General features: G+C 37.9%; 1 protein-coding gene across 1 annotated transcript; it reads right to left on the reverse strand.

The window, feature by feature from the left end:
- Positions 1-71: 71 nt before the first annotated feature.
- Positions 72-27,519, reverse strand: rspo3 (R-spondin 3). Its single transcript, XM_065298565.2, has 6 exons — positions 26,790-27,519; positions 19,442-19,612; positions 19,175-19,318; positions 17,358-17,504; positions 17,024-17,203; positions 72-901 (listed from the first exon to the last, which is right to left on the reverse strand). The coding sequence occupies exons 1-6, from the start codon at positions 26,881-26,883 to the stop codon at positions 711-713; spliced, it is 927 nt and encodes a 308-aa protein (XP_065154637.1). The 5' UTR covers positions 26,884-27,519; the 3' UTR covers positions 72-710.

Genomic DNA, 27,519 nt, shown 5'->3' on the forward strand with positions numbered 1-27,519 from the left:
TCATTTATTTTAGTGTCAATCACTGTTATAGACTTAATCTTGTTATTAAGACAAGAAAAAACAAACACATAAAAACACAGTATAGTTTATTTGACATACAGGTGCTTTTGATTTCTGGTCAGATGGCTCCAGATAAGCTCAGATCCTGTTTATATAGACAGGCAAATCAACACTTTGTTCATCCAGTATTAAGTAAGACAGTTCATCAGTCAGCCTGCTCCATTTTACACAAATCAACAAGCAGGTATGGCCTTCAAAGGCAGGTAATGTCCACAAAAGCAGTAAGCGTACTCATTTTTAATTTATTCAGCCAAAAAAAGACAAACGTTTATACGACAACTCTACGTAATGTCTCAAAAACCTACATTCAAACCATGATACAGCGCTGTACCTGGACCCCCTTATAAAACCCATTCTATGGATCATTGGACTGCATTTTCTTGAATACCCCACGGTATACAGTTCAGTCTCAGTCCGGGCCCGAGGGAGTGAGAGGTGCCCTTTTAAAAGAGAAGGTTAAGGTTGTCCTCACTGTCTGCAATGGTGTGGATGACAAGTGTCCCCTCTCTCTTGTGCATTTACAGTATAAAATATACAGTTTAAATTATACAGGTAGCAGCAATACCCCCTCCACGAGGGGTTAAGAGGGTGGGTTGACATGGACCAAAAGGGAAAAGAAAGGCAGGGGAGATATGAGGAGCAGCATCTCTCTATACAGATCCAACTTCACTGCTCTGGTGCCTCCGGCGTCTATGCTCTGTTTTATTTCTGTTATCCGAGTCCTCACGGTCCCTCGACTCCTGCTCTCGCTCTCTCTTCCTCTCGCGACGACCCTCCGTGTTCTCCTTCTCCTGTAAGCGTTTTTTCTTCTCTCCCCTCCGCGGACCTTTTCCTGGCTTACCTGCGAAGATAGATTTTGACAGAGTGAGGTTTTGCTGTAAAACCATATGCCAGTCACCTACTCTTTGTCAGATAAACAGTACCATCTTAAACTCATTGGCAGGGCAGGCATTGCTAGATGGGGCTGGTATGGATGTTCAAAAAAGTAAAGTTAAAGGGACATTCCACATTTTTGGAAAATATGCTCATTTTCCAGCTTCCCTAGAATTAAACATTTGATTCTTACCGTTTTGGAATCCATTCAGCTGATCTCTGGGTCTGGCGCTAGGACTTTTAGCATAGCTTAGCACAATCCATTGAATCTGATTAGACCATTAGCATCGTGCTAAAGAATAACTACTCTCATTCTGGCGTAATAATCAAGGACTTTGCTGATGTACCATGGCTGCAGCAGGTGAAATAATATTATGCAGCAGCGGAAAATAGTCTCCTTAGTAACTTTCAATGGCAGGGGACTATTTTCGGGCAGTGCGTAATATCACTACGCCTGCTGCAGTCATGTTACAGCAGCAAAGTCCTTGATTATTACGCCAGAATGAGAGTATACTTCCTAGCCATATCTACCTAAAAAATCGCAACTTTTAATTTTCCGTCAGTCTTAGTACACGATGTAACTACAGAAGAGTCAAGTTTTAAATAGGAAAAATATCGAAGCTCTTTGGTAATTTTTAGCGTGATGCTATAGTCTCATCCGATTCAATGGATTATGCTAAGCTATGCTAAAAGTGATACCACCAGACCCAGATATCAGCTGAATTGATTCCAAAACTTTAAGAATCAAATGTTTAACTCTAGGGGAGCTGGAAAATGAGCATATTTTCCAAAAAAGTGGAACGTACCTTTAACCCTACTGAACGTCCTACTGAGATCATACTGTATGTTAAAGTTGAAAATATGACACACGTCACCATTAGCCAAACATCAATCACACTACGAAGTTAAAATATGGCAGGCATCTGGGCCGCTTAATTTGCCATACAGGTTTGTTCAATTATTGTATCAGACTATTAATCAAGCTTTGATGGTTGTCCCATCATGCATTACGCATTTAACTAAAGCTGACCGTTGTTCTTGCGAGACATTCATCCTGTAATCATCACTACATTTATGAGTAGATTTCATTGATTGTTTAGAATTTGAAATCCACGTTGAACGAATTACAAGGCCCATAAGGTTGTGAAACAGCAGAACCATTTGGTGATCTATGCTGTTTGTGTTCTGGTTTACCACAAGATGACAGTCTTGTACAACAACTTATTTTATCTTATAAGGAATTTTTACAGTGTAAATACTAACATCACTTTCATTTTTGATTTTTACTCAGTTGAAACGCATTGGTTACTCCCAGGTGGGGGTGACCCATCAGTTGCAGAATCAGAGAGCTTTATCACCATTGTGCTCTTGAGCAACAAGTCCACGAGTTTCTTCCAGGAAAACTCATTCTGCAATTACAGTACTTTAAGTCTCTCTGGAATAAAACTGTCAGGCAGTGCAACCAAGGTGAAGCTGCCCAGCTGAACATTTGACACTAGAACAATCTAACAACAACAGATAAACTGCTGTTGCACTGTTTACACAGAGCTCATCTTCACTGTTGGGAATAGAAAACCTTACAATAAAAATCTTTTAATATTACTTTATCACCTCTTGCACAACGCTCACAGCGAGCCAATTGCTTGCTTATTGTTAGAGGCTTATCGAGCATCGAAAAACGCTGAGGTGCACAGCTACCTCTCCCCCGCATATACCCCCCTCACCCTGCACTGACTCTATTAATCAGCCGCCCTCTCTCTGGTGCCGGGGAGCACGACTCTCTGCCCGCTAGAACCCACACTGACCCACACATTCCTGGGGTCCAGCCAAAGCGATAGGGGGCCGCTGCAAGCACGCCTGTTTAGTCTTCAGACAGCTATAACCTCATCCGGTGACTGTGTTCTGATTGTACTGTGCGTTCTAAACGGGCTGATTCACGCGGGGTGTCTGACCCATCAAAACACACATTTCCCTTCCACTCGCTGTCGTCACCTCCCCTCTCGCTGTCCCGTCTCTTTAAACACAGGAAGTTCCATCTGCACACACTGTTTTCTTTGTCGTTGCGATTCGGAGATCAATGGATTAGTCATAATCCTCGGACTTTCCTACAAACCAAGGCGCAACACTGCCACCCAGACAGCACACGTACGTCTGCCCGACGTCGGCTCAAGAGCGTACGTCGGCCTCCTTATCTGAAACATCTAATAAGTATCGGCCAGGCATCGGCCAAATCTTCAGTCAAGTCAACGGTATTTCCCGCTCATCAAGCTTGTCTGTTACGTCGGCTTTGGGTCGGATAACTATACCGGAGGCCGATGCCGCGCTTCTCTCTGTTGGTGCGTGTCCAGTTACTCCTCCCTTTGCTATGCAACCCACCAGAGCAAAGGCGACATCATGGGTGTATCAAGTATGTACAAGAACTAAGTAAATGATAATAAGTGAAGAAAAATGGAATCCGTTAAGTAAATGTAAATGTTTTAATATAATATACATGTTGCGAATTCTTTATGGTTTATCTATTATTGTACGTAACTTATCTCGTTAATGTGTTGGGTTACGTGAAATGCGCAGTGCATAGTTTAAAGCATATACGTTTCTAGCGTAAGTGTGGTATTCTCTGTTACGAAAGTATACTAGCTGGAGTTTTCGTAGAGTTCGCAAGCTTTTCACTCGTGTGCAGCATCCTTTTGTGCAAGTTAAAGTTTATGACACAGTAAGTTCATATCATTATACTATGTTTAATGATTAATGTTTGTGTGCACCGTAACTATTTCTGGCATTACGCCAGTTTTGCCGCTGTTTCGTGATCTGTATAATTATCAGTGTAATCGCGCTAACACTTGCGTTAGCACGGGTGCTTATAACACTAATACCTGCAATATGTTTAGTTCTTCTTATTATGGGCATAATCCTTTATTCTACAGTTTGTTATCTGTTGCTATAATAATGCTGCATAACGTGATTTATGCTATTATAATTTTCTTTCCGTAGTTTATATCCTTGCTTAGTGTATATATGAGAGTTCATGATGTTTCATTTGTAATACGGTTGAATCCGTATGTAGACAGGTTATTTTTTATGTCTTATTTGTTTATTACAGAAACTACCTCAGTTGAATACAGGCATGTGTACAAGGTTGAAACTTGCATAAATAAAAGCGAAATCTGATGACTCCTCCCTAATCAGAGTACTGAAGTGGTTAACAGCCTTTAAAACTAGCAATCAGTGGGGTAATTCTCAACAATAAAAGTAAAAATAAATAAAATAGCAGCGCTTTCTTTGCTTTTAATGACACACAGCTGCTAAGTTCCATTAATCCGAAGCAGGAGGGGGTAGTAATGTACATACGCTGGTTGCCAGCCGCCGTTAATACTCAAGTAAGTTAGAGAAAAGGTAACTCGGGAAAGTGAGTACAAATAAGGGATTATTGGCTTGTTTTACACGTATCATTGTTTTGTGTTCCCCTCCTTTGTAAAAAAACAGACAATTCCACGTCAACTCGAACACGCAAAACCCCGGTATGAAGCATTGTCATGAGCATGCCAAACCAACAGATGGCGATATATTCCTTAACCCAGAGAAGCCACTCCAGTCTCGTCTTGCCATGAACAAGGAAAAAATGCGGGAGCTGACTTCGCAGACGTACGTGGTTCAGGTAAGTTTTCGACAAAAATCTTATATTTAAAGTCTTAAAAGTTAGTATAAGGCACTCCGTCTACTACAGCACAGCAAATAAAGTCATAACGTTTGTAGTACTAGCAGCGCTATTTAGATTTGATGCATTTTTGCTAAAATGTTTTATTTAATAGAGATTATAATTTCCATTATTTTTATCAATCTAAATACCTTTCACTTGTTCAGTATTGTGTTTTTGTTGCTATGTAAACGATGAACTTAATATAGGCAGATGGCCATTGCTTTTCTGAACAGCAGTTGGAAGTATTCTGAGGTAATTTAAATTTTAGGAAAAATATGAGGATGATTATCGATGATTATATAATTGAGTTCAATAACATAGTAATTTTTGTTGTTCATTTCATTGTGAGTGTTTGTTTGATGTTTAAATGATCAACATAACATGGTTAATTGTTCTGTCCCGTTTGTTAGAAAAGCTTTTGCAAATATCTTGTCTGAGGTAAATTGTCATTTTAAACACATTTAGTGAGTGTGAATAATATGATTTTTGTCTCTATATATATTTATGATGCTCTGGCAGTTTTAGTTACTGTATAAAGTGTATTATTATGATCTGTATGATAGTTTGAGTGCTTACAATGGCAGCAAATTTAAAAACAAAACAAACAAAAGATGTTTACATTGACATTATTTAAGTTAGTTCAGATTTTTTGACAACCATTTTGTTATGCACAGTGCAATCTGATTTACGTTATTGTATATCAGATGTATGAAATGTACAGTGATTTAATGAACAGGTGTTTCATATCATAGTCCTTTGCCATACTGTGGATTTTAAACACATCAAGGGCTGGAAATGACTGAATAAATTTCTTGCCTTTTTCCTTAGCTAATATTTCCCTCATATATGTTTCCTCTCTTCTTGTGTGTTAACAGGTCATTGGCACTGCTGTGTAAGTATTTCACTGACAGACACCTCAAGACATTTTAGTGGGTGTAACTGGACATCATTTATGTTAATCTGTAATATTCAATTATTATGTTTTATGTCTTTGCAAAACAGATCACAACATCATTTGCTGTAAGTTGTTTTTAACCAGCTGTTACAAACATTTTTATTATTTGACTTTAACCCTAAGTGTTTTTGATCTTTACCATACTGTCATATTAGTTTTATCGGAGATAGGACATAGAGGTACTAAGCCATCTGTTTCTCTGTGCAGGGCATGTACATCTAGGATGCGATCAATCCAGATGAGATTCTCTCCAATGCCAGCAAACCGACAGTGGAAGACACGAGCCAGCACTTCTCCCACCACATTGCCTCAGGCTTTTGAGATACCGACTTATAACTGCTTCTCCCCCCTATGTTGGGATCACCGGGGCCTCCATCGGCCGGCATGTACACGCTACATTAGGTGTAGGTAAGACGCACACTCACTGCTTCCCTGGTGCTTGTGTTCTCAATGTTTCTGTGCAGGTGCCTGGGATAATGAAGACAATTTGGGTTGTCGTGTTACACGCCAGGTGAACAACATCAGAGTGCGGCAGTCAGAGATCCTAAAGAAGGACTCCATATGTTTAGTCGAGACAGTACGCCGTACATCTCTTACGACGAGGATATTTGTTTCAGGACCGCTTTCCCGATACTGACAAGGACATTTAAGGTTCAATGGACAACTTGCTTTCAATGAATGGTTAATGTCTGTAGCCCTTTTCACACACATATTATGGAAAAAATACAGAGCACACATCCGGGAGTTGTTCGGGATTATTTGATTTTGGTTAATTCACGCTGCCAATAGTTATCTAGATTTGTTTGTGCTTTCACACACATGCACTTGGTAGGTTTTTCGTAGTATCTGTAGTTTGCTTATCCGTGATTTCTCTCTCGAGAAACCACACGTGTATTTTTGGTTTATGATAAGATCATAAAGGAGTGCGTTACACCAGTGCTTCCCAATCCTGGTCCTCGAGCACGCCCTCTCAAAAAGTTTTAGATGTATCCTTATTTAACTCATCAGCTTGTTAGGGAGACATGTTTACCATTTTGGAAGGAGGCTAAGTTGAATCAGGTGTTTTAAATAAGTTTTTGGGAGGGGGTGCTCGAGGACCAGGATTGGGAAGCACTGTGTTACACGCTGTTTTGTTATGCTGGTGAATGTTCATAGCTGAAAGTGACGAGCCCCCTGATTTCTTCTTCAGTCCAGTTTGCAGATTTTTCTCATTGTGAATGTTAATCTGCATTTAAATCTGCCATGTCAAAGGGGAAAAGGCTATATTTTTGTCGTGATGACACAATATTTATGTTGACTAATTATCGACGTTGAAATTGACACCGCTGATTCTATCCACCAAAAGCAACAGCTCTAAGTCTAGCATGCACATAATTGCATTCACTAACCTTTGCCTCAGGTTATAAATAACTTAATAATCACAACCATCCACTACCTAAAAAGCTATGAACAGCAGTCATGCAAATTTTCTCAATTTGCTTTTCTATTTCTACTAGCAATTATGTGAGCTGCAGTCTGGATCCTGCCTCTGTCAGATGACCTAACACAAATGGAAAGATGACATCGACCCTTGCAAGGACTTCAGACGATCCCAGCACTGGACTACATACAGTGGTAATCATGTGCGTTTCATGTTTAACTTTGGATACTTTTGGAGATCATTTCATCTTCCCCTCGCTTAAATGTTTACATTAACAGAATTTTTTACCAGGGGTGCCCAAACTTGTGCATGTCCCTGTACTGATATATACTATACAAATAATATAAGTTGAATTTACTTATTTGAAAAGCATTATACTAAACACTACACTGCAATGTTGTTTTTAACGTTTGTGCATAATATATGATTTTTTGTCTTTTTCCTTCATTAGATTTTCAGTAGTCCATGTCAAATTTTCTTTCAAGGTAAGATAGCTTTACATGTTTTTTATTGTGCTTTAGTGGTCACACAGGCCCGGTTTATGTTCTTAACCAGCATGAGTTTATTTATTGTGATATACAAAAAACAAGATATTTTGATAAATGATGTTAAGTACACAGCTGCTCATTTACTTCAATAAAATGTCTTTTTCCTATTATGGAAGTCAATGGGTACCATCAACTGTATGATTGACATCATTTATCAGATTAAAGAATTTTTGGCAAGTTTATAACAACATGAAGGTGAGTAAATGATACAATTATAATTTTTACGTAAACTTTTGGCTTTGAAGGATTATTTACTCAACCCCATGTTATCCAAGATGTTTGTCTTTCTTTCTTTAGCCAAACACAATCAGAGTTATATTAAATACTGTCCTGGCCAGTGGCGGCTCGTGACTGCTCTTCTGAGGGGTGCGAATTCAAAATAAGTGTTCAGAGTGTCATGTGTGTTGCTCGTGTCTTCAAAAATATGTGTTTGTTACATCATGTAAACCATGTGCATCACGTGTCTTGTCAAAAGAAGTGCCTGCTGCACACGCGTCAAAACCTTTTATGATAAAAGAGATGCTCACGTTCACAAAATACACACAACACATTCACTTAACATTAAACTCTGATTACGCATGAGATAATGCAGGTATCTTTTATCATACCATTATGACGTGTGTGCAGCAGGCACTTATTTTGAAATGACACGTGATTCACATGTGATACGCCTAACACATATTTTAAAATGACGAACCACACACATGACGGGCTACATACATGTTGGGATGAGCTTCGCATTGCATTGTGCGCCCTCGGAAAATAAGTCATTGTCCGCCACTGGTCCTGGTTCTTCAATGCTTAAAGGAATAGTCTACTCATTTTCAATATTAAAATATGTTATTACCTTAACTAAGAACTGTTGAATCATCCCTCTGTCATCTGTGTGTGTGCACGTAAGCGCTGGAGCGCGCTGCGACACTTCGATAGCATTTAGCTTAGCCCCATTCATTCAATGCTGCCATTTAGAGATAAAGTTAGAAGTGACCAAACACATCAACGTTTTTCCTATTTAAGACGAGTAGTTATACGAGCAAGTTTGGTGGTACAAAATAAAACGTAGCGCTTTTCTAAGCGGATTTAAAAGAGGAACTATTTTTTTATGGCGTAATTGCACTTTTGGGAGTACTTCGACTCGCCTGAAAAGTCCGCTCCCCTTCTCACTCTCATAATGGGAGAGGGCGAGTGTTACTGCGCCAAGTCGAAGTACTCCCAAAAGTGCTATTACACCATAAAATATAGTTCCTCTTTTAAATCAGCTTAGAAAAGCGCTATGTTTTATTTTGTGCCACCAAACTTGCTCGTATAACTACTCGTCTTAAATAGGAAAAACGTTGATGTGTTTGGTCACTTCTAACTTTATCTCTAAATGGTACCATTGAATGAATGGGGCTAAGCTAAATGCTATCGAAGTGTCGCAGCGCGCTCCAGCGCTTATGTGCACGCACACACAGATGATAGAGGGATGATTCAACAGTATTGTTTCGCTTCGGAAGACATTTATTAATCCACTGGGTTACATATGGATTACATTAATGATGGATGGATATACTTTTGAGCTTTGAAAAACATTGATCCCAGTCAATGACATTATAAAGCAAAAATATAAATACAATATATAAATGTAAAGAACCAGGAAATGATTTAATATAACTCTGATTGTGTTCTGTTAAAAAAGTAATAATCAGTCAATTTTCATTTTGGTGGGAGGAGTAATCCTTTAACTCATTCGAGTCATCAGACAGTCATCTTGTTGCTTTGACTGAATTCAGTTACAGATCAAAATCCCTGGTGGTAAATCAACACTGCTCAGTCTTATCTATTTAAGTACACTGACGATCCTGAAGGTGTGTTTAACATTAAAATAATAAAGTAATGCATAAAGTGATAATTGCACATTACTGATGATGTGTGCTGTTAACAAGCAGAAGGGTAAAGATAAACTAAAACAAAGACGTCAAAGCAACAAGATGACTTGGTTCAGACAACTCAACCCTTTTAAAATGTCTTTTATTTAACAGTGCATTTTATCCTTTATCTTAGACAAAGCAGACCATGTTATTTTCATTTAATACATTCTGGAACAAATCTGGGTCCACTTATCATTTCTACTTACAAATGAACATTTCTGTTCTGCTCCGTTTACAGTGTTTGGGTGAGATCTAGACCGAGGACTAAGGCGTATACTAGGACAGAACTAAGTGTTGTGGCCCACAGGTGAGACAAACTTTGCTACTTGGTATCTGTTAGACACGATACATTGAAGAAGGGCCCATTCATATTATACTTATACTTGGTCCAGGACCATTTGATTTTTGGTTCATTCACACTGCCAATGATTTTCCGGAATCTGTGTTTATGCCGTAAAGACACATGATGTGTTTAAAGTCCTGCACTTGATAGGTTTTATCCACAGTGTCTGAAGGTTTGTTATTATTGGTTATTTCTCTCTGCAGATGACTGGATTTTTGTTTATGATAAGACTATAATGGAATGCGTGATGCGCTGTTCTAGTATGCACATGAATTAACCCAATTTCAAAGTGGATTTTTGAAACTCCCTGAACTCTGTTCTAGTCCAGTTTGCAGACATTTCTCATTGTGAATGTAAATGTTCATTTAAACCCCCGTTTTAAAGAGCTGAACGGTATATCTTGTTGCTATGACGCACATGTATTTTGTTTAATATAAGCTCATTTGAGCACCTGATGTGCTAGAACTGTTGTGCTGCTAAATGATCTCTGCTTCAGCGTGGATAGTGACAAGTTTCCTGATCTCTGCTTCAGTCCAGTTTGCCGACCTTTGTAAAACCCTTGTTTTAAAGAGCTGAACCATAACTTCAAAACTACGCCATTGTTTTTGTGTCTCATTCACAAAGAGGGCTTTCCAGGTATCTTACGGTAATGTTACTAGGTCCTCTTTCCTGGAACAATCCCAGAACATCTTTGCGTTCACACAAATGCCTGTCTGCCAATTTTACGGATATTTTCTGGGACCAAAGTGCTGTGTGAATAAGGTTATACTTTACTCGATTACATGAACACTGATGCAAGCACTTGTTCAACACAGTTTGGTGGTAAGCAAGTGGGTGACTGTTAACTTTAGATATCTCTAACAATAAAATGTATAATTTTCAAGACATTTGCATTAATTCCTCCTATAGCACTCATTTTAAGTATAGCTGAGGATGCAAAGAAGAATTAACACTGTTAATAATGCACAGCCAGACACTCAGGAATGCAACAACACAGTAGACCAGATGTTTTATATGCTTACATAAAGTACTGTATGCTTTGTGGGTCCACTTTTTGATTATCTATCCAATATACACGATTGTTCATGTTTGCCATAGGCACCTAAATTTAAATATAAAAATGTGATCGTATGATTAATAATTTTTTGTTGGATGTTTCCATTTAGGTGATCCTAAAGCAACAAAGAGGAACCATGGAGAGGAAGAAGTGGTATCCAGATGTTTAAAATGCGGTGTTCGGGACAGGAAACAAAGGCAACAAAGAGGAACCTCTAAGGTTTAAAGGCACTGCTTGCAGAGACGAGTGCAGAAAATAAAGACAGAAGACCTGTCGAGAATGTTTTATGATTAAATGTTTTTGTTATGTACATGCACATTATTATTTACAATATATTTCTAAGATACATAAATATGTGACCTTGTATATGAAATCCAGGCTACTGTCTTAAAATCTAATGACATCTAAAGTTTGAATTTACTGATTTAACATTGAGTTCAGTCTTTGGCATGACCTTACTCAGTCAGTATTGAATATGTCAAGATTATATTTTCAGAGAATGTTTTCTGAATTGTGTAGGATGATTTTATGTAGAAAACAGTAAGTCACAAAGAAATACTTTGCTGGGTTTTCACAGGCCGTGTCCCATTTGTACAACATATGTGAATTATCTTGAGACTAAAACTTCTGAAATCCAAACTGTTATATTTTAGCATTTCAAATGCAGCCACCCTTTGCCTAGAATTTGAAATATATACCCTTGGGTTTTTTCAGTAATTTTTTGACATCTCACCCTGAGATATTTTTTAAGAAATTTCTATGTATTATGGGCTTGAATTACTTGTTTATTTTATCATTTTGTCCAAGTAATTTGAAAAAAGTTTTAAATTAAATTTTAGTTCTCAATTGAAATAAATGTATATGTTGAGACTATATTTTTGTCCACAAACGTAATTGAATCATATACCTTAAGAGTATATTATTTTGAAGGGTATAAGAAATAATTTAGTTAAGTGTAAGTAAAACGTTTACACAGTAGTATAGCAGTGTATAATAGTTACAGAATATGTAATTTATGTGTGACACATGTAAATATTCTGTTACTGATTTATCCAAGTTGTTTATGTGTTATATTTGTCAAATGAATAAATTTGCAACGGTTATTGACAGTGGTGTACTTGTTTTTAGTTATTATTGCAAAGAAGCACATTATTCTGCATAAGTGTGAATGAATAAAGGTTTAATTTAATAAATAAATGCACGGTAAAGCCCGTGCAGAGCGGCTGTAATTGCATCGTTTAAACATCGGCCCGAGGGCATTTGCGACGAGATGCCGACATCTAGACGACATCTTCCCAATGAGCAAACGCTCCCTGAGCGACATCTTGCCGATGGAACTTTGAAAGTCGGCACAACGTCGGCCAGATGTATGTGTGCTGTCTGGGCAGAGTGCTGTTGTGATTATTATGGATATGTTTACCGTCACCCTTTCAGAGCTGGAAGGCTGTCAACGTTTTCAATAAACTGTCAAGCGATGACTTGTATCCAAAAGGAACACAACACCAACATCTCCAAGCATCTAGTTATCACTTTTGCAACTAATGCATTCATGATTAATGACTGTGCTTATGATGAAATAAAAAATAGACACAAACGACACTATGGAGTCTAGTCCAGACTAAAATACATGTTTGAGAGGTCTTGACTAAAAACAGTTTGCACTTAAATATCTTAAAATATATCAGTGCTACTATTTTGTAAAAAGACGCACACTAGTATTTTTCTTGTAAGGTAAGTTTGTTAGGGACACCTCCACTTTTTTTGAAAATATACTCATTTTCCAGCTCCCCTAGAGTTAAACATTAGATTTTTACAGTTTTGGAATCCATTCAGCTGATCTCCGGGTCTGGCGGTAGCACTTTTAGCGTAGCTTAGCATAATCCATTGAATCTGATTAGACCATTAGCATCCCACTAAAAAACAACCAAAGAGTTTGGATATTTTTCCCTTTTTAACTTGACTCTTCTGTAGTTACATTGTGTACTAAGACAAACAGAAAATTAAAAGTTGCAATTTTCTAGGCTGATATGGCTAGGAACTATAATCTTATTCTGGCGTTATAACCAAGGACTTTGCTGCCGTAATTTGGCTGCAAAAGGTGCAATGATATTATGCAGTGCCATGGTACAGCAGCAAAGTCCTTGATTGTTATGCCACAATGAGAGTATAGTTCCTAGCCATATCTGCCTAGAAAATCACAACTTTTAATTTTCCGTCGGCCTTAGTACACAATGTAACTACAGAAGAGTCAAGTTTTAAATAGGAAAAATATTTAAACTCTTTGGTTATTTTTAAGCGCAATGCTAATGGTCTAACCAGATTCAGTGGATTATCATGCTAAGTTATGCTAAAAGAGGTACTGACCCGGAGATCAGCTGAATGGATTCCAAAACAGTAAAACTTAAATGTTTAACTGGAGCTGGAAAATGAGCATATGTTCAAAAAAAAGTGGAGTGTCCCTTTAAAACGACTTAAATAAGGCCTATTCTTGGCTTAAGTAGGAGACAGAGGTGTAAGTTGCATTTTAAAGCATTTACAGGTGCACAAGTACATGCAAATGGCTCTATCCATCACTTCTATGTCATCAACAATCTGGGCAAATGTGTGAACTGCAGTTTAATACTCCTTTAAGATATGTTGCAAGCTTGGAATGGAACTTACAAGTTTGGAATTTCATACTTGCATCTATCTAGATGTTTCAACATATGAAAAATAAGTCGTCTGGTTATGATTATACATAACGCTTGAAAGAGTGATTGAGAGGGGAGAAAAGGAGGAGATCTTGGAGAAGGAGATGAGAGGCAAAAAAAGTGTGTCGAGCCAGATGGAAAAGAGGAGGCGTAACAGTCAATAAAATGCGAAACAAGCTAAAATCAACCCTGACGGCCCAAATCGTCTCGGCTTACTGGATTTGAGGACTTAGAGGTGGAGATGGTTGAAACGGGATACGATGTCGGGCACGATTTTATAAATGAACCCTGGGGGTGGGAGGGTTTACATCCTCCCCGGCAGGCGTGTTGTCGTCCGGGGGCTTTTGGCAGGAGCCAGGCAGGGATTAAGGGCTCCGGCTCGTCCCACAAGAGGAATGCCCTGGCTTTAAAGACCCAGTATGGTTGCTCTCCCTTAGGGAGGTTGGCGCATGTGTGCAGGGCAGAAGTGAGGCACGTACAACATTTGACAGTTCAGTTCGGTGTGTTATGTGGATACAAGAACACACTCACGCAAAACAATGCTGGTGGGATGCAATTTTTTTCATCAGACATGCGGATCATTTTTGGCGAAGGTGGCATTTAGCCGCTTTTGCATTTGAGCTCCTTTTCTGAAAACGAGTTGTGCTCGCCCATGGTCACCACCATATTTCTATGAAGGGAAGACGCTAAGGCACTGTTATATGATGCTACCCCCAACGTTTCTGATGATAATAATTTTTCATGTGCTAAAGGGCCCATATTATGCAAAACCTACTTTACAAGGTCAGTATGTCAATGTGTGAACACAACCACCCTACAATAGAAAACAAATCCACCCACTCATCCTTTTATAATCTCAATTAAACCAGAGCAGTCTCATTAGACATGCTGTTTTGATTCTCTTGTTAATGTGATGTCACACTAACAAAGTACCGCCCATAGCCACTGACTGATTAGTTACGTTTACCCAAAAGCTTTTCTACATGTGTTTGTTAGCACATGTTAGCATGCAGCTAAATACACTATTGTCCCAGACAGGAATCATATATATTTCTAACCGAAAGCAGTAGCTCATTTGCATTTAAAGGTACATACACGAAAAAAAGCACTTTTTTGCTCCCACCCAAATAAGGGACATGCTAAAATAAATGATCTGTAGGGTATTCTGAGCTTAAACTTCACAAACACATTCTAGGCACACCTGACACTTACATTTTGTAAAAACGGGCAACATATTGGCTCTTTAATGTCTCATTCATCAAATATACTTTAAGCCCAGCAAATCCTGAACAAAGCCATGTCAGAAAAAGGTAAGGAGAAATAACACGAAGAAAAAAACAAAGGAAAAGTAAAGGGAGATGAAGGGTGGATCTGGTTGGAGCAATGCACAAGTAAAGCAGCTGCATGTGTTTGAGCGTATGTATCATGTGGAGGGGGACAAGGATGTATCATTGTCAGAGGACGGCTGGGGATTACTTTAAGCTTGTGGAGGGGGGGCAGACCACTGACCCGACTCGTGTATGTGGAACATAAACATGGCCAGGACAGAGCCCCGGCAGATAATTAGGACTCAGTTGATGTTCCAGGAGTCGGGGTAATCACAAGCGAGGGGTGAGGTCGATAACCCGAGCCTGCAGTGTGTAAACGGCAACCTTACCCGTGGCCCCCGGCAGATCCACACACTGCACTGACTCATATTTAACTTGCAAAAGTGCACAAAATGTTTTTCTTGTACATGCTGTATTGCATTCAACCTTGCTGAGGAGATCAACAACATACGCTTTTCATTGGATGCTGGTGTCCTTGTCAGACTTCTTAACTGATTTGCATTGTTTAAAAAACATCTTCGCACAGGGAACGCATAAAAATTATAAACAGACTGAACAGCTAAAAACACTTTACGACATATCACGGGTACGCTCGCTGGCTGGTCCACCTTCCAACCTGCCTGGTACCAACAGTTAACACTGGTCTGTTAATGATGTTATGTGTGACGTGGCTGTTTTGTGTTTTTGTGGCTGCGAGCTGTATCATTGTTCTCTAGAGCCGAAGAACCGATATCCTCCTAATTCGCCAGCCCTGCTTTTTTCCTCTCTGTTCTTCCTCTCTTTTCTGAGGTCCTCAGTGTTTATGAGGTGGAGGACGATGGGACGTTGAGTTGGCCTGCTGTCTGTCATAAAGCAGTAATGTACCACAAATACCATTGAAAAAATAAACATTCGAACTGTCCAAATATGGTTACAGTAACAACTCGAGTCCATGCTTGATTCTGCTCCATGTATTTGTTTTGCATTGGTCCGAAAAATATTTCTGGCTCCTACGCTTATAATTTAAGATGCAAAACAAGCCATTGTATGCAAATAAATTGGTCAGATTCAGCGTTTTTGGAATGAAAATTGGAATCTGGGTAAAGGCTTACCAATAATAGCGGTTGCACATCATTGCTGGTGTTTGGTTAGGAAAGTATCGAAATTATCATTGTTCATTTGTTGTAAATATACTACAATAATGCTGTATATTAAAGGGGACATATCATAAAAATCTGAAATTTTTTACGTTTAAGAGCTATAATTGGGTCCCCAGTGCTTTTATCAACCTAGAAAATATGAAAAAGATCAACCCAGTAACTTAGATTTCATAAATCATTCTTTGCAAGCATGTGAAAAAATAGGTCATTGAAATTTGGCTCCTCTTGTGATGTCAGAAGGGGATAATAACGCCCCTTAATCTGTACTATCCAACCACAGCACTGCCATTTAGTGCAGAGATCAGATCATTTGCATTTAAAAGGACACAACCAATACGGAAGATTTTTGTTCACATCTACACAGTCCTTCACGAACAAAGAGTTTTTTGTGATTGTTGCGGGCAAAAATCATTAATCTTGTGGCGCGTTTTCTTAAAAAATGCGATGGAATAAGCGGGATATTTATGCAATTTTATGCAATGAAATAATGAAATAATGAAATTGAAATTGTAATAATCATGTTTTTCTGGAGGGACTCACCTACAAAGTGGCAATTTTAACATGTGATGATAAATTATCTATACGCTATTTTGAGCTAAAACTTTACTTATGTACTCTGTGGACACAAAAGATTTATTTAGCATCTTAAAAAAGTCTTGTGAAATGTCCCCATTAAGTAAACTTAAACAACTAGTTTAGCCTTTACTCCATGTTTCAAATTATAAAGTCATTAAATCCTAGAAAATGTGACCAAATTCAAAATAATCCCACAGCATTGGTTCTGTTGTTCCCTTTTGATTGCCAGGATAAAAACTAATTGGATTATTGGCTGTTTTCAAAAAAAGATGGAAAAATGCTTTCATATGCTGAAACTGATTATAGGGCGATATATTCCTACTTTTCAGTCAAAATGATTTACATAGCAGCCCAAGGTACAACAGTGACACGGTCTAAAAAGGTCTAACCAATGCTTAACCTCAAGATGACCAGCTAAACAACTTACATCTTTTTCTCTTGACAAAGCATTCCCTCCTTTCAGAAACCAGCGGGCACGGAGTCCCCTTCGGAGTGGGGTTTTGTAGGACCTTTCGTGTTCGCGTCTCTTCACCCCATTTGAAGCCACAGGTTTTCCCTGACCGCGAACAGGGGCTCCATTCACTCCAGTCGCCCACTTCACAGTGCACTGGAAGACAGTCAACAACAGGATGATGAAGAGAAGTATAGTATGATTCAAGATATTTATTTGTCACATACATGGTTATATGCATATACAACCTGTAGTAAAATGTATAAGAGATAAGATGTAGTGTATTTATTGTTGTGAGATGGAGACTAACCTGTGGGGATGCACTCCATAATATGATCGTTGGGCTCAAACTCCTCTGGGCAGATGTGATGACATTGTCCATGCAGGAGGTAGTGTCCCGGGACACACCGTGTGCATGTGTCACTATTCTGACAGGAGTCACAGTCCGCTGGACACGCTGTAAAGTCAGATGATATGGACTTTCAGTTAACAGCAAAGCAATGATTTTTTATACTTAAGTTTGGAAAGATGTTTTCACAATCAGATTTCCTATCATGAATCTCGGTAGTAAGACTGGATTATTTTAATGACCTTTCCACGTGATTATGTAATACGTAAGGTCACGCTGGTGCATTACAAGGCGGCTATTTAAAAGACGATATATAGCAAACTCTGTTGCATTCACTTTTTCATTACCATAGCAACAGATGCAGACACAGAGGATACTGAATATACTGTCTAACAGGGGCGTCAGTTTGTGTTGAAAAGTGGTGGGGACAAAAAATCAGATAAAAAAACATTATAGCAGGACGGGAAAAATATTGAATAACGGCGCATCAAAAATGGGCATAGCGTAGGCTAGTCAACAACACAAAAATACTTAGCATAAATCCCTCAACAATGTCGACTAACAGTACCTACAACACCAGTTCAACCGAACAGTGCCAAAGCACCATACTGTAGAAAACAGCAGCACGTTCAGTCAATGATTACAATGAAATTCATTATTATGTAAAAGAAAACACACCATAAGCATACAACGCAACATTTGTGACCCTGGATCACAAAAACAAGCCATACACTGCAAAAAATATTAGTATTTTTGTCTTGTTTTCAGTAGAAATATATAAAAGTTCTTAAATTAAGATGCTTTTTCTTGATCAGCAAAATGACCTAAGAAAATAAGTCTAGTTTTTAGAGCAAAAATACCAAATGTAAGTGATTTTGTGCATAAAACAAGCAAAAAAAATCTGCCAATGGGGTAAGCAAAAAAATCTTAAACATTTTTCTTAAACACAAAATTCAAGAAAAATTCAAGAAAAAAATTGCTTACCCCATTGGCAGATTTTTTTTGCTTGTTTTATGCACAAAATCACTTAAACTTGATATTTTTGGTCTAAAAACTAGATTTTTGCTCATCAAGAAAAAGCATCTCTTTTACTGAAAACAAGACAAAAATACAAGAAAAAAATTCTTGAAAATCTGACTTTCTTACTTAGTATTTTTGTCTTGTTTTCAGTAGAAATATCAAAAAATTCTTAAATTAAGATGTATTTTCTTGATGAGCAAAATGAAGTAAGAAAATAATTCTAGTTTTTGAACAAAAACTATACAATTTAAGTGAATATGTGCTTAAAACAAGCAAAAATATCTGCCAAAGGGGTGAGAAAATTTTGCTTATTTTAGATTTTTTTTCTCACCCCATTGAAAGATATTTTTGCTTGTTTTAATCACAAATTGACTTAAATTGTATATTTTTCGTCTTAAAACTAGACTTATTTTCTTTGGTAATTTTGCTCATCAAGAAAAAGCATCTTGATTTAAGAATTTTTTGATATTTCTACTGAAAACAAGACAAAAATACTAAGTAAGAAAGTCATTTTTGCAATGTAAGTCGTACAGGTATTGTGTGATTTTTCAGAACATTTTAACCAAATACTTTCAAAAAGTGGTGGGGACAAAATCAGCCATTTCAAAAAGTGGTGGGGACATGTCCCCAGCGTCCCCAGTGTAAATGACACCTATGCTGTCTAAACAGACACATAAGATTTCATCACTTGCAAAATGACATTGTGGCCATTCAATCGTAAAGACTGGATTTGAAAATAAAGATGTGGTCTTTCTCACCAGGTACACATTCTTTTTTGGTATCACTAGGCACCAGCCCATCTGGACAGCTCTCCATGCACTTGCCCTTGTGTAAGTAGGAGCCCGCTCTGCATCGCAGGCAAAAATTCTTGTCGAAGCACGAGTCACATTCTGACCCGCACTCTGAAAAAAACAAACCAGTTAACCCTTACGTCTAAGTCTGTGACTCTATTAGAGTAACGTAGACTTAAAGTGCTTTGCAGTATAAATATTTAAACAGATGCTGAGATAAAGCATGCGTCTTACTTGTGCAGTCGTTTTTGTCGGAGGAACGGATGCCGTAGAAACCGTTAGGGCAGGAGGCCAGGCACACTCCAATCTGCCTCATGCCGTCCCTCTCCAGGTGAATAAAAAGCTTGGGTTTGCACGTCAGACAGCCATTGTAAACCGAGCAGGTTTGACAGCCTACCTGGCACTCTGTGGTACAAAAATCAGTTTTACATTAGAATCAGAAGAGAGTGAGTTCTCACAGAATGATCAGCTGTCTAAGAGCCCCCCCTGTGTCTGGTGCATCCCTTCGTGCCGCCCAAAGAAAATTAAAACTTTTTAAAACTTTGAATTCCGAGGTTTAATTATACATAATTTATGATAAATTAATGTATTTTTTTTAATAAAATGTCATAAAACCACAGAGTGATATAAAAGTGGTACATGTATAAAGGGAATTAGTTGTCTGAGAAAACAAACAATTTAGCACAAAGTATTTAAAAAAACATTTCAACTGAAGATTGCAACAGCTGATTATCAGTTTCGAGCATTGAAAAAGTCATGTTAGTTGTCATATGTGCAATGTGACCTCAATTATGCTAAGCCCCATAATTTCCTCAAAATGTCACTTGAATCAAAATAGTCTTACGTCTCAAAAATGCTTTAATGTAGAGCATAGATATACCAGATCTTATAGTAGACATACAATAAAAACCTGTGTTCTTCTGCCAGTACTTTTAAGTAGCAAACACCTTCAAAACATACTTGGCATTCAGGTTTTTTGGTATGCTCAACATATATAAAAGCAAACAGGAATGGTGGGGTGAAGTTAAATGCTTCCAGGTTCACAGAGAAAAGAACAGAGCCATCAATTAGGGCTACAACGGCGACCATAATGTAGTGTAATAATAAACACGACAGGAAGCACGGTCATCTGTGGATTCTCCCGGCAAAGACACTAATCAACACAGACACGGTGCATACCGGGGTTTGCACGCAAACGGCAGCACAGTAGTCTTTGTGATCATAAGCGCACAGAGAGAGGAACCCGCCATGATCAACAGCGTTTCTCCACCGGTAGAGAATACGTGACCTACCACAAATGTATGACGAAGAGGTTTCTCAACGTCCTGGTGACATAGTTAGAAATGAATGTAATATTCAACCACTTTAACTGGTAGAACATTGCATTAAAAGCCCAAAGGTCATGGGTTTTGATTCCCAAGAAAGACACACATAAGTTGTGATAAGTGATAAGTGCATTGCTTTGAATAAAAGTGTCTGTCAAATGCATTAATGCAAATTCAAAAATTGTTTGCTGGGATTGTTTGTATGGATGGGTTAGAATGGGTTTGTCTATTTTTCCTACGAATATGGATTGTGACTAATATTTGCACACCATAGCTTCATTATTTTGAATTAAGATTTGAAGATGGCAGAAGTTGTAAAGAAAAACACATTCTGTCAAGCCCTTGTACTTTTATTATAATCGTGGCCAAGCACTAACAAGCCCAAATATGTGACTGAAATCTTAAAATAAGCAGAGAAACACACACTGATTGTCATTTATAAGCCAAGTCATAAAAAACAAGCCTAATGGAATAATGTTAACATGGAGACATGGAGACTGTGGATAGATAATTTATTATTCACCGATACATTTCTACGCCCAATTTCCAAATTTGAAACGTGATACATATACATATTAAATTTCAAAACTAAGATTTTTAACTCGAAATTAATGACTTGTAACCGAAAACAAAAAGTTTTAATATATATATATATATAAAGTTTGGTTCCAAAACGCAATAAATGGCATTAAAAAAAATATATATAGTTACTGCCAGAATCAGTACTATATCATGTCAGTATTTAAAAGTAAATTCTTAATTTTACCCAATATCCGCCGTGTTATTCTGTCATCTTTTCTCCCTTTTTTCCCAAAATGCGATAAACGCCACTCCTCCTTTTCCACAGAATGCAATAAATCCGCTCCACAAATTACAGCGCACCATTCCACGCAATGTAAACAAACAATGGCGGTGCGTTGAGTACACGGACTCTTAGTTTTCCTCATCTACTTTGTACTTCGTGATCAACAAAAAAAAAAAAAAAAACTTTAATAGCATTGATAAACCTGTAATGGTTTCTGTAAGAGGAAAAAAACATAAGCCATCAACATCTAATAATTTACGCACGTCAAGTATAACCGCAGCAATGACAGTGTTTTTAATATGACAAAGTATGTGTTTTGATTAATGACATTAATGTTTATATTTTTAATTAGTGTACAACTAGTAATATAACATGGCAAAGATGAATGCACATTTATATAGGCTATTGATTCAATAGACTTATAGCATTTTGAATAAAAACTTTTGTGGAAAAAATAATCCGTTTTTATAATAAATCTTTGAAAATCAAGTTATGGATTTGAATTTTTTATGTTTTTATAACCTAAAGATGCTATGTGAAAGTTTGTAACAAAAAATAGTGGTTTTCATCTTGACACTTTCTTGGTATAGAAAACATGTTTTTACCGAAATTAGTCAAAATGGATTTATTGCGTTTTGGAACCAAACTCTTCATATATTCTTGGTATAAAAACATGTTTTTACCAAAATTGGTCAAAATGGATTTATTGCGTTTTGGAATCAAACTCTTCATATAAATTCACAATTTGGGTGCTCCACTAAAAACGTCGGAGCTGCAACAGTCAAAAAGGGACAAACACAAACAGTTGGGTTGTAATTTAACCTATGCTGGGTTGTTTTAACCCCAAATGCTGTTTTTTTTAACCCATTGTTGGGTCAAATATAAACATTTTATATCCTAATTTAACCCAAGAGATGAGCTTGACCCTTTTTGACCCATTGCTGGGTTGAAATTAATCCATCCTTTTTGTAAATTGCAAAATTTAAATTCGTACTTTGGTTTTGGGGTCACGGTTCATAAAATTTCAGTACAAAAAAACAACAAATAGTCTGTCTTAAAATTATTTATTTTATAAACACTGTGGCTGCCACAAATCTTACTTTGAACTGAATTGAAGTCTTTGGAACTTGAATGTTTTACCCCCCCCCCCCCCATATATATATATGACCCCAAAACCAAAGTACGAATTTGAATTTTGCAATTTACAAAAAGTATGGATTAATTTCAACCCAAAAAGGGTAAAGCTCATCTCTTGGGTTAAATTAGGATATAAAATGTTTATATTTGACCCAACAATGGGTTAAAAACAGCATTTGGGGTTAAAACAACCCAGCATAGGTTAAATTACAACCCAACTGTTTGTGTTTGTCCCTTTTTGACACAACACTGTTGAAAATAACCCAACATTTTTTTTTTAAACGTGTGGACTGTTGCAGCTCCGACTTTTTTAGCGGAGCACCCAAATTGTGAATTTTTTTGAAGGAAATTTCATTTAATAAAAGTGAATGAGGACTGGAGCAAGACCTTACACTCCTTATTTTCAACCCAACATTGGGTCAAAAGAGGACGAACCCAACTGCGATTGGGTTGTAATTTAACCTATGCTATGTTGCTTTAACCCATTGTTGGGTGAAAAAAACATTTTATGGTTTAATTTAACCCAATTTTGACCCAACGCAGAGTTCAAAATATCCCAGATTTTTTTCTGAGTGTAACCTAATATCTGCTTTAGCTCTTCTTGGTGCATCCCTTAAAAATGGTCAAGATATTCTTAAAAAAATCACAACAAAAATATGCCCCCCAAAGAGTCGAATGAACAGTTGCCTGTTGCTGGGCAACGCACTGATTGACAGCCTGTCTGGAATGCAACAAAGGCTGAGAAGTGAATAAGTGGAACGTCCCATTCTGCTATTTTAAGACATCAAATCAAAGGACCAGGACTCCCTAAATATGCTAGTAGTGTATAATGAAATTTGCTCCTTGTCTGTTTCATGGAGAATCTCTGATTGAAGTCAATTGATTCCAGGTGTCTCTCCAAGGTCATTTCAAGACGATACAAGGCTCTGGGGTTTAAAATGGACAGACCTAGGCATATGGCATCTGGATGGGGGCACGGCAGGGCAAAATAAGAAATAGTGTGGCTCAACTTCTAAAAGGTTAAAAATAGTGCTTTCAATAGTATATAATTAGAATTGACAGGGTTTGATGTTACGTGTTGACAGTTTGGGTTTTTACAGGCAAATTTACAAAACAAGTGCTGGAAAGCTGATAGATAAACATACAAAAAGCAAGAGGTTGTTTATAATATCAACCTCAACAAACTCTCAGAAAGCTCCTGTAGTTGAAAACAAATAAACAAACAGTATAAGTTTATCCCTGTGGTGCTACCGAAGCAGAAAAGCTGTTTTCAACCTGTTCTTTGCCTGGTCCTACATTCCATACGACTGAACAGGGCTAGGGCATCATTTTTTTCCAACTCCCTCGCCTGATTCCCAGAGTTCAGCCTTGGCCGCCAGATTGCCATAGATCAAGGATATTCTGTTTGACATATCTAAGCAATCTTTACAACTGCTGTCCATTTGCCCACATATGTTCCTGCCAAACCTCTCTAATTCACAGAACCCTTTACACAGAGGAATTCTGCCTGCCCTCGCGCCGCCACAGCCCCTGGGTCAGCTTGCATAACAACCGCACAGGCACTCCTGAAATCAGAACGTTGAAATCGCTTTGCCACGGTTTCAACTCCTTGACCGCAAAAACAAGGATTCCCAGAATCTATCGGCGAAGAGGCACGGATAAAACTTAATTAAATAACATAATGTCAGACGTAGAAATTAAAGAAGAGAATTTACCCTTTGCCCAAAAGTCAAGCTGACGAGGCAATTTCCTGGGATATTTACAACATGGAGAGGCCACACACAAGCAAATTAGAAAGAAAACACACGACTTTGTCCGCTAGGAAATGAGTTAACACTGGATATGCAGCAAACACTGCCTTTGGCATTGATGGTATTTATAAGACCTTAAAGTTTATTGGTGAATAATGACCTCATCTTTAACTACCCCTGTGATCCACTAACACTGAAAAAGTGCATACTAGAAAGTGCATACTACAAAGCGTATACTATGTCAACCTGTCATCTCAGATGCAACAATTAAGTGCATAGACTGACTTAAAAATAGGGGTCTAACTAAAGGCTTGCAAACACACATAAACACACACCAAATGCGTTAAATTCCTTGGCATTTAAAATGTGTAAATGAAAGCTTGTGGCTTGCACTTTTTATGCTTTAACACACACACACACACACACACACACACAGAGAGAAAGAGAAAAAAGACAGGAAATGTATGAGGTCGGCTGACCGTTTGGTCACTTGCTGTGAACTGATAAATTTGTTATGGTCGTTCACCCAAGTTTTGTCTCTTAATTAGCAGTCTTGAATCATAACTGCTGAATATGAATAAACGGATGACTTATCATTATTTTGTGTTTGTCACTGACACGGGACTGCCCCCCACCATCTTCAAACACCAGTGGACCAACTTTAGCATTGACCTGAATATGCATCACTCTGAAAACCTAACTAACGTTTAGATTCTGAATCAAATTATAATATGATGAAATATGCAAAAATGTGCTCCTGTATATCTCAGCAGTATAGCATTGCATTAGGAGCCCAAATGGTCACGGGTTTGAACCGATGTTAAATTGTAAAAACACATTTTAATGATAACCAAACACTGTTCTGTCTTTGACTTAACCTCATAGATGTGTACCGAATAAGCTGTCAGAGTGCTAACCAGACGCACATTTTTATGCCACATAAGCACACATATTTTTTATGCTGAAGACAATGCCCGGACCTCAAACCTCATTTTTGGCATCAAGAGAAAATATGGATAGCACGTTCATGTTTTGAATACCTCTGTATTACTGCAGTCTGAAGTAGGAGAATGGAAATAAAACTGTTGGTGCCACATAGCTATGATGGCATTTTTGTGGCTCCTGACACCAAAATGTGTTCCCTTACATCTAATTGGCTTTGTCATTCACTAATTCAGACCACATGTTTACACGTTCACTCTAATCGCGCCTTTCCACTTCTATTTGTGGCGTAGAAATTCACTCGCTAAAAGAAAATTTACAATTCAGCAGTTCTGTAGCCTGTCACGCACTGTTATTTCAAAGTCTAGAATGTCTGGTCTAGTAAAGTTAAACGATTTGGTTTCCCCTTCCAATGTAAACCAAAAATATTCATGCACTTTTAAAAATAAAGGCGCTTTATGGTGGCATAGAAAAAACTGATTCCATAAAGAACTTTTAACATCTGAAGAACCTTTTTGTAGTGAAAAAGGTTTTTTTTAGAGTATAAAAATTGGTTCATGGGGAACCAAAATGGTTCTTCTATGGCAACGGTGTATGAACGCTTGAAGCACCTTTATTTTTAAGAGTGTATATACATTGTAAATATAAATGATGGCCCTAAAAGGATCTTTGTCTGATTGTACGGTTTCAAAAAGAACCTTTAAAAACAAATAATTAAAAAAAGATTTAACAGACTAAAAAAAGTAAGAAAGAAATGGTTCTTTGAAGAGGTTAAAAGGTTATTTGATGAACCAAAAATGGTTTGCTTTATATATAAAGCAAACAAAGAGAAACAAATAGACTTTGGATACATTTTAGAAATAAACTTCTTCAGCTAAATGGCGCAAAACTGATGCACCCGTGCTGTATCTTGGATTTCTGGACTACTCAAGCTGTTTTCTGTACCAAAAGCAAGTCAAACCCGGCCAGATTTGCAGGTTTTCTGCGTAATGTATGGCCGCTAGAGAGCGATCAAAACAAGAATTTGGGCTGACCGTGAGAAACGAGAACGATATATATATGCATAGGGAAGTTATGGTACCAATAAAGTCGATGCGCATTCACACGGTTTACACAAAAAAGGCACGCGACAGTGCGCACACCTGCTTGAAAAAAAAATACTACTGATAGCATTAGATAGACAAAAACAAATATATATTGCATATTTAATAGTCTATATATTTAGCAATAATGCCAATATTGTATAAACGCTGTGTGCGGAGATTTTCACAGAAGATTGTTTTAGTGATGATGTTTCTCTATTTCCTTTTTTTTTTTTTGCTTTATAATATACATAATTTTGCAATGCATATTAACTGGCACAGTCATAAAATAAAAATCTTTTTTAAAAACGTATTTCCTAACTCATCAATTAAAGTCTCACTTGTTCTGTCTGTCATATCAATACGCTTTTTAAGATCATACGCAATGTAATTAATTTTATTAAAAAATATGTATTTTTAGTCCAAATTCTCAGAGAACAAGATTTAGCAAACATAAGTTCATGCACACATTCAAAAGACAAAAATAAGTCAGAGTGCAGGTGTGCGTAAAGCATCAGGTGAGCAGTGCGCAGGACTTACTGTGTAGCCGGTGACTGGATGCGTGATGCTGCTGACAGTTTGTGTATTCCATACAATGCAAGATCAAAACAATGGAGATCAGTTGTAATTGCATAGTAATCAATGGAATGATGCTGGTCTTGTCAATATCAATGTCGTCGACCAACCTGTGACTTGCACCGTGATCTGTGCAATACGCAAGCTATTCCTAAAGCGGACAGAATTCGCCCCGGCTCTGCTCAGACGCAAGAGAAATAGAATTGACAATGGCCCAAAAGCACCTGGGCCGTTTCGGCAGCAACATTCTGGAAGAAATCCACATATGCGCCACTGAAAGTTATCCGCAGAGAAAGGTACTCACTCCATGGAAACAACATAAGTGTTAGTTCTCCATCCAGAGCACTGCAGGCGAAACTTAAGGGGAGGAGGAATCGGATTAAATTGGCATGGTGCTGAAGTTGGATGGTCTTCCCGAAAGACTGTATTCCTTTCTGTGGTCCACCACGACTCGTCCAGGTGTGAAGGTGACTTTATTTATCGAGCCTGACATGTAGGTGGTCCTCGCGTCACCATCACCACCATCCCAGCAGCATCTCATCCAAAAACTCTCAGTGAAACTTTGCGGCTCATGGAAAACTTGCTTATTGGTAAATAGTTGCTCGTGTGTATCCAGCGCAATCACGGTGGCGCACGGTTGAGCAATTCACTATCTCCTTTACTCTCGCCTGCTCTCTGCTCGTTTGGTAACTGA

Source organism: Paramisgurnus dabryanus, chromosome 13 (assembly GCF_030506205.2).
Source record: "Paramisgurnus dabryanus chromosome 13, PD_genome_1.1, whole genome shotgun sequence".
NCBI classification, from domain to species: Eukaryota; Metazoa; Chordata; class Actinopteri; order Cypriniformes; family Cobitidae; genus Paramisgurnus; species Paramisgurnus dabryanus.